At 54.6% G+C, this 13,204-nt stretch overlaps 1 protein-coding gene across 3 annotated transcripts; it reads right to left on the reverse strand.

The window, feature by feature from the left end:
* Positions 1-1,569: 1,569 nt before the first annotated feature.
* Positions 1,570-10,015, reverse strand: MOB3C (MOB kinase activator 3C). 3 transcript variants are annotated; one of them, XM_060089759.1, is made up of 4 exons: positions 9,886-10,015; positions 5,967-6,435; positions 3,708-3,910; positions 1,570-2,433 (listed from the first exon to the last, which is right to left on the reverse strand). In XM_060089759.1, exons 2-4 carry the CDS (start codon positions 6,382-6,384, stop codon positions 2,398-2,400), a joined length of 657 nt encoding a protein of 218 aa, XP_059945742.1. In that variant the 5' UTR covers positions 6,385-6,435; positions 9,886-10,015; the 3' UTR covers positions 1,570-2,397. The 3 variants fall into 3 exon arrangements, with proteins under 3 accessions (XP_059945742.1, XP_059945744.1, XP_059945743.1); XM_060089761.1 differs by having other exon boundaries at positions 1,570-3,383; XM_060089760.1 differs by having other exon boundaries at positions 9,882-10,015.
* Positions 10,016-13,204: the final 3,189 nt, after the last annotated feature.

The raw sequence follows: 13,204 nt of genomic DNA on the forward strand, positions 1-13,204 counted from the left end.
GCATGTGGCATCTTCCCGGACCAGGGCACAAACCCGTGTCCCCTGCATCGGCAGGCGGACTCCCAACCACTGCGCCACCAGGGAAGCCCAGCTCTCTCTTTTATCTTCTCCTTTCTCTGTCTTCTCCAAGCATCCCTCTCTGAATTTCTCAAAGAAGTTTTGTGAGGGCTTCCTGATGTATTCAGACATTCTCATGTAAGGTGCAGGCCTTGGCCACACAGTTCTGAGATAAGTCTATGCTCATATGGTGTATTCCAGAACAACTATGATCCCAGAGCCTGAAGTTTCTAAGAGTCTAAGCTGTCCAGTAATTGAGGAGGTAGTGCGTGACCTGTCATAGGAGGTATGCAAGCAGAGCCACCTTTTAGAATGCTGGACTGGGGCCTCCTCTGGTAAGCCAGAAGAAGGGGCTGCAGAGTGCAGGCCTTACAGATCCTACAGCAATGAAGGGAGGGATACCGGGCACCAGGAAGGGAGCTAGGCAACTAGCCAAAGAACGATTCAACAAGCTATTATATGTCAAGCATCTAGAGCTGTACCTAACACATAGTATTAGTTATTATTGTGAATGATCCACAGACTGTAATGAAGGAGCTTAGAGATCTGTAAGTCCCTCACTCCCACACCTGATCATGAAGTACATGCCAGAGTACCTTGGGGGCTGGGCTGGGACTGGAACCCAGGTCTCTGTCTCCCAGGAGAGGCACTGCACAAAGCCAGGCTGACTCCTTCTCAGGTAGAAGGAAGAGCTCTAGGTGGGCCTTTGCTGACTCTTAAGAACCAAGCTGGTTTTCAACTCTTGGCTGGGCAGTTGAGGGTAAGGGGCAGTGGACTGACGGCAAGACCTGAGCTAAGAGCGTCATGTGTCTCCTGGGGAAGAAGCTCAGGAGTCAGCCCCATGTCTTGCCACCACTTGGAGCTCTAGCCAGCACCTGACAGACAGCCTTCTTTTGAGAAGCATTTCCTCTGCTGTGATTACAGTTAGGGCTGTATTTCTGCCCTGTACCTTAACCCATTAGCTCCAATAAACCACCCAGATTAAGGGGGTGGAGTGAGAGTAGCCAGTGCCAGGTGACCTGAGCTGAAACAAGGAAAGACTTTCCCAAGAGACTGAGTTCCCCGAAGGCAAGTGCCAGCCCTCCCCACTCTGAGGTTCCTAGCCTAGCCCAGGAATTCTGGGTCTAGGATTCTCAGAGCCCTGGGAAAACTTTGGTGACTCCACCCTGGAGAGCTGGGCCAGACATGACCACATCAGCCAGCCCTCCACATGGCCCAGGACCTCAGGACAAAAAGCCCTCCCTGCCCCATTCTGGCCCAGTTCCTTCTACAGCCTGCCCAGGAGCCATGTGGCACCCAGACCACAGCTTCCCACCAGGGCCTTTAGTTTGCCTCCTTTATTTTACCAAAAATAACAACAATAAAATTTCCCTCTGTTTCACAAAAAAATACATCCCCCGCCCCCTGCCGCATAATCAGCACTGGCCATAGCCTAGACTCCATCTTCCAATCCACAGTCTTCCTTGGCAGAATCTTTTGACACCGCCCCCCCACCCCCCCTCACACCAGAGCTTCTGGCAAAGCTGCTGGGCCAGTGCTTCCCTCGGGAACTTCTCTGGAGGCAGCTGACCCAGGTCCAGCTGGCTGGACCCAGGAGCCCCATCTGCTTCCCCAGAGATCTGGCAGCTGCGGGGCCATGGAGAGGGGCATGATTTTGGAGGTTTGGCTCAGCAGACAACCCCAGCAGACCACAGGGGTGGTGGGGCACTCTGGCATCAGGCTAGAAATCCTTGCTCAAAGCAGGAACAGTTGTATCCTGGAGAGGGGCTGTCAAACCCTCCTTTGGAGTGCATCTCATTTCCCTGTGTAGCAATCCACAGGCCAGGGGTGGGAGTCAGAACCCCTGGTTTCCACTCCAGCTCCACAAAAGCTTTGCTGGGAGGCCTTGGACAGTTTCTCCCGCCTCTCCTCTGGCTTCAGTTTCCTCCCATGTACGTGGATGATTCTGTGGGTGAGACTGGATGATCCTCAGATTCCTTCTGGCTCTCCATCCTGGCCCCCCAGCCTGGAGTCTCCAGGAGAGGAGGGCCTTGACCCTGCCTCAGTTTCCCCACCTGTGGGTCTGGGCGCAGGGCTGGGCATGGCGGTGCTGAGTAATAAGTGCTGAATGAACATGCCAGTTTCTCTGTGGATAGCTATGCTCTGAGATCCAACCAGCTGGAATGTTTCAGGGATGGTTGGGAAGGAGGCGGGTACTTGCAGGATGGGGGCTCTCCAAGCCTGGAAGAGTCCATTCACAGCTATGTGGTCCTCAATGTCCCAGGCAGGAGATAAGGCTCCGGAGCTTCCCAATTCAAGCTCACTAGCTTTGTGGGTTGGAGGATTATCTTGTGCTGGGCTTCAGATCCTCACAACCACATCTGGAGATTCAGGAAGCTAGATTGGAGTATATGATTCCTGATTTAAGGACTGGGGATCTTTGTGGATATGAAGAATCACCCCTGATGCCCATGAGGCTATCTATAATTAGGCCTCCTGGAGGCTGAGGGATGAGGGAAATGACAGCTCCTGGGCACCTCTAGCTGAGCAAATCAGAACCTATGGTGGGCCAGGATTTTAGTCAGGGCAGGGCCCCCCTTCCTACCTCCCCCCATCAGTAGCTCCCCAGAACTCATGCTGATGGAAGATGGTAGCCTGGAAGATTCAAACATGGAGCTACATCTACAACCACAGTTCGTGCACTTACACACATAGTCAGACACACCAAATGGGGAGACTGACTCGTCATCATTCCTAAGTGGTCATGGTCCGATGGCCCTAATCCCTACTTCCTTCCTTCCTTCCTCCCTTCCATCCATCCATCAATTGATGTAACATTTATGGAGGACCTACTATGTGCCAGGAACAGTCTAAGGCACATAGCTCTCACAGACACACCCCACAGTCAAAATCATACACATACACACCGATATACACATGTCATCCGTGTCCACTCACACACAGGCTACTCATGCTCTTGCATCTTTCTTGCCGTCACTTCAGCCACATCCACGTTCCCCAAACAGGCTTGGCAACCACCGTGGAAGGGTCAAGTGTCAGAGCAGACTAGACTTCATGCTAAGAGTTTAGCTGCTCCTTTTTACCTGTCTGCCCACCTTTAAGCTCTTCCCTACTCCACTCACAGTCAGGGGGACATGTGGGCAGACTCCTGAGAACCAGAAGTCCAGGGGCTTTGGGTGTGTGGAGGGGCCCCAGGGCCTTCAGGTCCCTCTGCTACCAGACTTCTGAGGGTCCCCTCCCTGGCCACTCTGTGTTCAGATGGTCCATCTGATGGGCAACAAGGTCCAGGTCTGGGCTCAGTGACAGATCCGCTCTGTCATCTCCCTCTGCAGAGACACAAGGTGGGGAGGGGTCAGTCAGAGCTCAACCTGCCAGGCAGCCCGTTTCCAAACCACAGGGCCCGGCTACTCTTCTACCTGAGCCTGGCCCCTTCCCGCCGCCACCGCCTCCCAACTCCAGGCTGCAGATCTGTGTTTGTAAACTGATACTTGAATGAAGTTGCTATTAAAGTGCAAAATCCATTGTTAAATGAATTGCGGTCCCCTAACATATCCACTTGGATGTTGGATTTTCTTAAAGCAGGTAGCCTTCGGATCTGAAAACTCAGAGGCTAGCTCTGGTTGGGGAGGGCAGTGGGGGCTTGGCCTCACCAGTGGCTCCAGCTCCCGCTGGTCCACCAGGCTGAACTCGCGGATGAAGTAATAGAAGTGCTTGTAACAGGTGTTGACGTGCGCCTCGGCCCCCATGCTGAGAATGCTGTCGAAGTGGTGGATGTAGACATGCACAAAGACGCGGAAGAGGCGGGTCAGGATCTTGGTGCAGACCTGCTGGAAGTTCTTGGGGAAGGGAACTCCTAGGGGGCGGGATGGGCAGATATGGGGCATCAGCAATCTGATGATGAAACTCTGCCCAACCCTGCCCTCCCCCCCACAGGCAGCCTTTGCCCAAGATGGCCTCTTCCCTAGCACACTTCCCTGTGGGAAACAGAAATCAAGGTTTGCTTTCTCCCATACTTCCCTTTTTAATGAAGCACTGTGCCTCTCCTCTGCTGAAATACAAACCATCTTCTGATTGTCCCATCACCCTGAACAGGACTCTGCTACTTTGTTGGGTCACTGACCAACCCTTCTTAGACTATAATGGAAGTTATGCCAAAACTCTCCCCAGAAACATGTGCATCTGTAGGTGCTCGCACACAACACCCTTGGATGCAATTCCAAGGAGAGTTCATCAATATCTGGGGTCCATTTTTAAAAATATGGGCCTTCAGGATTGAGTTCTAACTTCCCAGCATGGCGCCTGCTCAAGGCCTTTCATGATCTGATCCTGACTTGCCTCTCCAGCCCTACCGACTCCTTCCCCTTCGCAACATTCACACAGCAGGCCCTAGAAGCCAATCCTGAGAATTACTAAATCTTCATGAACAAGTTCATATATCTCTCAGTCCTTCAAATAGTCAATAAGACTCACAAGAACCTTCCATCTGTGAGCCAGGCCCTGTGCTGGGTCCTTTGCACCTTTGGCCTGGTATGATAATGGGTATGGCAGCCATTCTAGATATGATAAAACAGAGGTGCATAAATGTGGAACCACTTGCCCAAGGCCACACAACTATTAATTAGTACAGACTGGAGGCAGGATTCAAGCCCTCTTTGCACTGCACTGCAACACCCCTCAGAGATAAATGCCACAGACCCTGCCAGAGACAAGGTCCAGGACCTGCGAAAAAGGCACAATTTCTGTACAGTCCCCCATGCTCACGGTGGAGAACTTGGTGGCTACTCTCTCTTCTCTGCTGTGGCAGAGCCATCCCAGGATTAAGGCACAGGCACCTGGGATCTCACAGGCCTGGGGGTGAAGGCTAGAAGGGAACAAGCGGTCAGACGCAGGCCCACACTGACTCACCCCACTCCATGAGGCCCTTCCCCCTCCTCACTGCTCTCGGGTGAGGCTGAGCCCTGTCTCCCTGTGAGCCCTTCCAGGCCCAGCCCAGGTCCCTCAGACTTGTCCTGTCCATCTAGACGTGGGGCCCTGGGCCTCAAGAGACCTGAGCTGGTTCTGAGTCCCTCCTGATTCGGTGCACTGTCCCTCTCTCGGCCTGTTTCCTCTCATGAAATGAAGATACCCATGTTGGACATGATAGTGCAGGAAATGGAAGGCCACCGACTGGGGAGGGGCGTGGGCACTGATTTGTGACTCAAGGCCCTCAGCATTCAGACTTCTCCCCTCCGGGCCTGACCACCCTGCCCCGCCCATCTCTGATTCCCATAGCCTTAACACAGATCAACAGGAGGCCAGGTGGGGCGTGGCTGCTGTGATGAACACAGGGTCATGCCTGCTCAGCTCCTGAGCCAATACCGTGTCTTGCTGCCCTTGGGTGGGGAAGCCAGGCCAGGATGACATCATTCATCTCCTCTCCCCACCATCACCTGCCCAGGCTGCCCAGCTAAGAAAAGAAAAGGCTCCATGGATTGGGCTTGACAAGGGAAAATTCTGCCTTTAGAGCCCACTGAGGAGGAGATACCGTCTGGCCCCCATGGGGCCCCACCCCCTTCCCTTTCCTGGGGCCAGGAGTCAGAGGGGACTCCCAGGAGGCAGCAAGTCAGATCAGCCCAAGCAGGGCAACCTGCTAGGAGCACCTTGAGGCACCTGTTCTGGAAGGTTTTGAGAATCATAGTGGTTTTGCCAGGGTGTTCCCTGGAGAGACACTCAAGCTTCAGACAAAAAGAGGCCCCAAACTGGGAGCCAGGCAGCCCTAGCTCAAGATGCCTGATCTTGAGCAGACACGATCTCCCTGAGCCTCCGTTTCCTCTTGGCTGTATCAAGCTAAATGCCTCATCTGCGCGATGGGCCCCGCTGGCTCCCTTCCTCCCTAGCCAGGCCTGACCTGCCTGCCAGGCGGCACTCACCCACGCGCGTGGGAAAGACATCCTCGTCGTTGATGAGGCCCTCAATCCAGTCCATGAGCAACGCCATGTAGCGCGGCGCCGAGAGCTTGGCCGGCCGCCGGTACTGGCGCTCGTCCTGCCAGCGGTACTCGTAGCGGGGCCCGCCGGCCATGACCGGGCAGCTGGTCTCGCTGCAGCGCTCGGCCATGGTGCCGTAGATGAGGTTGATGCGGTTGAAGAAGTCCACCACATGCACGGCGATCCAGTCGTCGATGTTCTCGCCCGGTGGCAGCCTCACCACACTGCGCAGGTCCAGACCCGACTTGAGCGACGCCTGCGCCTTCTTATACAGCTCAAAGCGCTGTGTGCCCGGCTCGAAGCGCTTCCGCGGCCTGAACGTCTTGTCCTTGGCGAACACCTGCTTCAGGCACAGCGCCATGGCCAGGATGGGCCGAGGGCCAGGGGTCCAGGGGCAGGCCCTGCGGATGCCCTGCCAGGGCCAAGGGCATGGGGGAGCATGGTGGTCAGGTCCTTACCAAATGGGCTTGACTTCCCGACACATCATTTCCCTCCCACCTCTCGGCTTTTGGCCTGGAATTCTCTGCCTGGAATCTAAATCCTCCTCATCCCCCCAGTCCAGCATCCTGCCCTATTTCCAGATACCCTAGCTCCCCCTGCCAAGCGTCCACAGCCCTCCCATCTTGTTTAGTTTCCTCTCCACTTTCATTGTGTCTCAGAGAGGGCTGGGCCTGGGCTCCAGACAGGTGCTCCTCAGACTTGCTGTGAACCATTAGAGAGCTGGCAGAGGCTTCCTGCAGGCAGAGGCCCCTGCAGGAGGCAGGGGCCTGCACAAGATGACCTCTGGGGATCCCATAGGCTAGTTGGTAAAGCGTGGGAGAGCCGGCCTGCATTGTCCTGGGGGTAGGGGGAGAGGCCCCGCCCTCGGCTTCCTCTGAGATATCCCACAGTCCATCCGGCCACCGGGGATTCCCAGGGAGCATGAGGGACTTTTCTACCAAAAATGTACTTTCCTTTTATTACCCTGAAAGGAAAAAGCTCTCATATGGCCAGCTGGGTGGCCTCTGAGTGTGGCTGCAGGCACTGGAGGGAGGGGGAGGTGGTAGGTCTAGAAGGGCACCACTTCCTCCAGCAGTGGCTGGAGATCCTTCCTCCCAAGCTAGCCTCCTCCAGCCTGAAACACAAACCAGAACAGCCGGTGGCCCCTCCCACTGCACCTGACATTCAGTAGACATTCCTAGAGCACATACTATGTGCCCGGCACTGGAAGGTAGGAAAATGCAGTCAAATCACCCAGCTGGGCCCATCCAGAATTCAGAAGGATTTGCTTTGCCTCTTAGAATTGAAGGATCTCAGTCTCCGAACAGAGTTTGGGGACGGTGATAAGAGCCCCAGTCTTTGAGGCTGGAGACCTGGGTTCTAGTCTCATCCACCACTGCTGGGTGACCCCTACAGCAGGCATGAATTGGGCCATGCAACTTCCTCGGTCACTCACAGGCCAAGTTCCTGGGGCTTCCAGGGTAGTCACCTCATCTCCCCTGTGAATGTGTGAGCTCTTGGGAAATGCAGAGCCAAGTACCCACTGGAATTTAGCCACATGAGCACTGATCCTGACCCCAGACTGAGCACTAAGGCTGAGTGTAGGCTAAACACTGAGCTTTTTGGCTGGAGGCTGAATTATGACCTGGCCCTGACCCTGGTCAATTTGAGTCCTGGACTCTAACCCTAGACTGAGGCTTGAATACAGCCACAAAGCCTGGCCTTGACCTCAGAGCTGACACTGGAGTATTTTCCTTTCTCACATCTCTAGAAATACTGGGACAGGTTTGGGGAAGGGAGGGTGGGAACAAGGTGACAATTGGGTGTAACCAAAGGTACGTGTGGGTCATCATGTCAGACAAGTCAAGCTAGTGGAGAAGTCTAAAACACACAACATACAGGCCAAGAAGGGGAAGCCAAGTAAAATGAGAGGAGTTTGGAGAGTAGGGGCAGGTCTCCCAGCAGGATCTTGTCCTCTTGAAAAAACCTCAAAGGTGTGGCAGGTCATCCATCCCCTACCCCTCAACTTCTCACCCAAAGAAGTCCTCAATGTGGGACTTCCGGATCCAAGAGGAGATTTCCATGCTTGAATTGCAGCCTGCCTTCTAAACTCTGCTTGGGGCAGGAGCTTCCAAAATCATTCAGACTGCAATTAGGTTGGGTCCCTGGGCTCTCCACCTTTGCACAGCCCCCCTCAGTGACAGCTACCAACAGACCCTCACCCTGGCATTCAACACCTCACCCTAGCTTTCCTGCCTCATTTCCCTACAGAAACAACCCTGGGCTTCTTCCTGATCCCTGAACACACCCCCAACTCCTGCTTCTGTGTGTTTTCTTACACTGGTCCCTTGGCTTGACTCAAACTGTCAGGTTGAATGCTACCTCCTCCCACAGCCCCTCTACTGAACCCAGATCTCTTTGTCCTTGGGTGGAGATTACTCTTTGGCCATTTGGTCCCCCACCAGCCCCACCCCCCAGCCTCAGTCAGGGCCTGGCACATAGCAGATGCTCAGGCTTTAAGGAAAGCTCAAAATCAAGAATCATAGGGTTGAAATAGCCGTGAGAAATCCAACCCACTTCTTGTATGGATGGGGAAACTGAGGCCCAGTAAGGGGATTTGAGGAGACTGCATTCACACAGCAAGTTACAGGCAGGGGATCTCCAATGGCAGAACTGGACACTGGGATAAGGTGGGGCATGACAACTAGTAAACGGCCATTTTCCTGCACTGGCTGGTCGCTGGTCTGGTGGAGATAAGGGGAAAGGAGGGGAGTGGAGGGAAAGGGGAAGCATCTTCCCATCAACTAGACCAACCTAATTGCTGTTCCCCCAGCACACTGAGCCTTCCCCACACCCCACAGCAACTTTGGTGTCCTAACCAGTGAGCTAGAGTCCCACCTTCCTGCTGCAGAATTTCAAGGCCTGGGTCTTTCCCCAGGAAAATGAAAGCTTGGGGGTGGGGGGATGGATAGATGCCCTTGTATCCATGCCACTTGTCTGTCTTCACTTCCCACTCCCATCCGTTTACTGAGTTTCTAACTCTCACAGAATCTCTGTCCCCTCCCTGAACTTCCAAACCATGGCCATTCCCCCTCTTGGCCCCCGTTTCCTAACTCTGGATGTCCTTTCACTCCTAAAGTGGCTAGTGATGGCTCGCTCCCTGGGTGAGTATCTGGGTTTCCCAAATGAAGACCACAGAGGGGCCCTGCCTGCTTCTGATGCTCAGCCACACCTGCCACTCCCCCAGGCCTGGCCCAGGATCTTGGCCCCAGTCTGAAACCAGAATCCAGCCTCGAGTAGTGCGGGTGTGTGTGTGTGTGTATGTTGTGTGTGTGTGTTGGTGTGTGTGTTGTGTGTCTGTGTTGGGGTGTGTGTGTGTTGTGTGTTGGTGTGTGTGTGGTGTATGTGTGGTGTGTGTGTGTTGTGTGTGTGTGGGGTGTGTGTGGGGTGTGTGTGTGTGTGTTGGTGTGTTGGGGGTGGGGGCAGGCGGGAGGGCTGAGGGCAGAGATCCAAGAGAAAAGTAGAGGGGAGGACTCCCTGCTCTTCCCCGCGGCGCTTGGCCACCTACGACCACTCCTCGGCCTCTCCCAGGACCCCTGACGCCCCTCCCTCCCCAGCCCAGCCGCCGGGACAGACGGGTCGTAGGACCCAGAGGAGCAGGCCTGAAATTTCCGCCTCCGAAGACACGCCCTCCTCCACCGACTCGCCTCAACCCCAGCCCCGACTTTCCAGCTCAGAGCTTCGGACCCGGACCGAGGGCTGTGGCCAGCCTGCTCGGGCACAGGTCGCCTCGGGACGGTGCCACGCCGGGACGGCCGGAGAAATGAAAGTGGAAACGAGGCTGGGCCGTGTGCACGGCGCGGCGCGAGGGGCACTCACTCACGGGGTCCGCCGGGTGGGCTAGCGCGAGTCTGGTCTGGCCGCGAGATCACGTCCCCAGCAGGCGGTCCCCTCCTTTTGCTCGTCGCCGGCCGCGCCGGTCCTCTCGCCCGTCTGCCTGCCCAGCCCGCGTCGCCCTCCCGCCCCCAGGCGACGCGAACTCCGCCCCGGCCCTCCCTGCCCGGCCACGCTGCGGCCACGGGGCGGGGAAGGGGCGGGGAGAGGGGACCCCCCCAACCCCAATACCCCCGCCTTTCCGGAGAGTCTGTATCGCTCCCCCAGCTTCCCAGGGGCAAAGGACTAAGAGCTGGCCCTCTCAGGAGGGCCAAGGAGGCAGCCTCAACTTCTTCGACTGTAAAATGGGGACAAGCCCAGCTTCTGTCTGGAGCTGGATAATGGTGGTTTCCTTGCCCTCCTAGAATCTTCTGTGTCTCGTGTGTCCCTGAGCTCGAGATCACTATGCACTCCCATACCCTCAGCTCCTGGCATAGTGCCTGGCACATAGCAGGCACTTAATGAATGAATGCCTTGGGTACAATGAGCTGAGTCCCTTACCCCAGCACTGAAAGGACTGGCCCTCAAGAGTGCTCAAATCACAGACTTTCACCTCCCCCACCAGGGCTGGGGTCTTGGCTTAGGCTGGGCAGATTCTCCTCACTCCTTGGCGGAAGTCACCCCATTTCCCCCCACCACATTTTTGTTCCAGCTGTTCCCACTTTGGGATATCTTCTTTCCTTCCTTTCTTCCAGCCAAATCCAAAGCCTTCAAGACCTGATTTGCTTTTGCTACTCTTCTACTTGGGTTCTTCCCCTGAGGGTAGACAAATATTCTGCCGCAGCACAAAATGCACATGGTGCGCCCCAGACCCAGGGACCAGTTGGCTGGCTCTGCCCTAGGGTGGTAGGGAAGGTTCGAGGCCTTCTAGGGTGGGAGAGCCAAGGCAGACAGATGGGCTACAGAAGTCACCTTGGAGGGGTATGAGAGGTGAGCAGGCAGGGCTAAGGGAGAGCTCGAGGCAGGAGATGGGCATTTACATGGCACAGAAGCCCCACTGGGCTCCCCTTGTGTCTGGATCTTCTGCTTACTGGATGGCATGAGAACACACTGGATCCTTAAAAATCTTAGCTCATAGAACTGAAGGTTCTTTTGTTGAATACCTATTTTTATCCCAGTCTAAAGCTCTCTCTTTTTTTGACGTCTGAGTCTTAACTGAGCCCCAGATCCTCTATATGCCAACATTTGCATGCTCTAGTATATGCAGAAGGAATTCAAACCTAGTCCTTCATTTATGTGATATCCTAATTAATACCCTTTATTGAGCATGGCTGTGCACTGAGAGCAGGTGACGGAGCTGACCCAGTTGCTGACCTCAGGTGCTGACAGGTGCTGACACAGAGATAACACAAGGTCAGAGCTTAGTCATCCAGTTGTGAGAACACGGTTATGGACTGACAGCGAGCACTTAGTAAGTGTGGAGTTATTGGCGTGAAACACATGGAATACCCAAAGTGGGTGCTTTGAGGAGAGTTTAAAGAAAGCAGTGTTTAGGGCCTCCCTGGTGGCGCAGTGGTTGAGAGTCCGCCTGCCGATGCAGGGGATACGGGTTCGTGCCCCGGTCTGGGAGGATCCCACATGCCGTGGAGTGGCTGGGCCCGTGAGCCATGGCCGCTGGGCCTGTGCATCCGGAGCCTGTGCTCCGCAACGGGAGAGGCCACAACAGTGAGAGGCCCACATAACGCAAAAAGGACAAAAAAAAAAAAAAAGAAAGCAGTGTTTAGAAGTATAGTCAGGGTGTAGGGAAACCACAGGGATAGCATATCACCAAAGGACTAGTAGCCCTTTGCTGTCTATCCTAAGCTGGAGGGAGGGGTAAAAGTGGGAGCCATGAGGATGGCACTACTGACTAGAGCTGTGGCCCGAGTTCGAGGGACATACCCAGCCCACAGCAATCATACTGCAAAGGACTGGGGGTAAAACGGGGCCCCACTTCCCTCCCTCTGATTTCTGGCAAGATTTCTTCATTGGCCAAATCCTACCAGAAGCCAAGGACGAGGGAACCAGTTGATGCAGCCCATAGAGGTCAGCCTCCTGGGACCTAGAGCTTGGAGGAGGAGGTTGGAGTGCATCTGGAGGGGCAGTGGAAGATACTCAGCACGTGGGCCCAGGGACTTTGACTTCACAAAGGAAGTAGAAACTGCTTGTGCTTTCCTTATCATTCAGTTCTAAATATTTCATAATTTCATTGTCATTTCCTCTTTAACCCATGGATGATTTAGAAGTGTGTTTTTTAGTTTCTCAACCTATGGGAGGTTTGTATCTCTTGTTGACTTCTAATTGTATTTCATTGTGGTCAGAGATCATGGACTGTAAGATTCTTTGGAATGTGATGTGACTCCCTCTGTGGCTTTGTACGTGGTCATTTGCTGTACCTCTGAGCTGGGTTTTATAAGATAGGCAGGAGTTTGCTTGCTGAAGAGTGAAAAGCATGGAATCTTACACTGTGGGAAATTTAGATGATCCATTTTGAAGAAACTTCAGAAGTTCCCAGCTTATCAACAGAGCCCCTGGGTGTCTGCCTCAATACAAGCTGACAGGCTGGCATGTGGGATGGGAGGCAGGTGGAAAGGTTGGGAGAAGCCAGAGATAGCCCAGATCCCACAAACATCCCGTACCCACTTCCTGTGACTCTCAGTCTGGGCTCGAGAGACTGTGTTCTTCCAGGAGGCTCTTTTGGGGCTGAGAAGACCCAGACCTTGGAGAACAAGGTCCAGGCTTTACCATGTATTAGCTCTGTGTCCTTGGGTTACTCCTGCCTTCTCTGATGGCATGCTGTAATAGCACAGCACTGCATACCTACACAGGACAGGCACTGTTCCCTGACACTGTGTCCTGAGTATGATAAGTGCTCACATAAGGCCATCTCTGAAGCTTGGCAGGAGTCGTCAAGGACCTAGTTGAAGATGTACCCTCTCCCACTGCACAGCCCAGGCTCCTTGATGGGACAGCCAAGTGGCAGTGGAGTGGTGTCCAGACCTGGGCTCCTACCCTGCTCTGTGTCTCTGGGAAAGCCTCTGCCCCTCTCTGGGCCTCACTTTTCCCCATTTGTACCACAAAAGCATCTTCCAGCCATACCATTCCAAGTGCCTTATCAAGACCAGCTTCCTGCTCCTGCCTCTGTGAGCCTGTACCCACTGACTCCACTGATACAGAGTGACCTCTCCCTGGGAACTCCCCAGCCCCTCCTATGCCAGGAAAGGCCCCCCAATCCCAAACTTCTCCCAGAATGAGCAACAGTAGTCCCAGCTCACCCCACCAGGCATCTG

Source organism: Mesoplodon densirostris, chromosome 2 (assembly GCF_025265405.1).
Source record: "Mesoplodon densirostris isolate mMesDen1 chromosome 2, mMesDen1 primary haplotype, whole genome shotgun sequence".
NCBI lineage: Eukaryota > Metazoa > Chordata > Mammalia > Artiodactyla > Ziphiidae > Mesoplodon > Mesoplodon densirostris.

Bases quoted from the DNA above. Each gene is read 5' to 3' on its own strand.
- MOB3C (XM_060089759.1), bottom strand. From the start codon at position 6,384: ATGGCGCTGTGCCTGAAGCAGGTGTTCGCCAAGGACAAGACGTTCAGG. The intron at 3,911-5,966 runs GTGAGTGCCGCC...CCCGCCCCCTAG, and splicing joins TGTCTTTCCCACGCGCGTGG to GAGTTCCCTTCCCCAAGAAC. The intron at 2,434-3,707 runs GTGAGGCCAAGC...ACTCCAATCTAG, and splicing joins AGCGGGAGCTGGAGCCACTG to CTTCCTGAATCTCCAGATGT.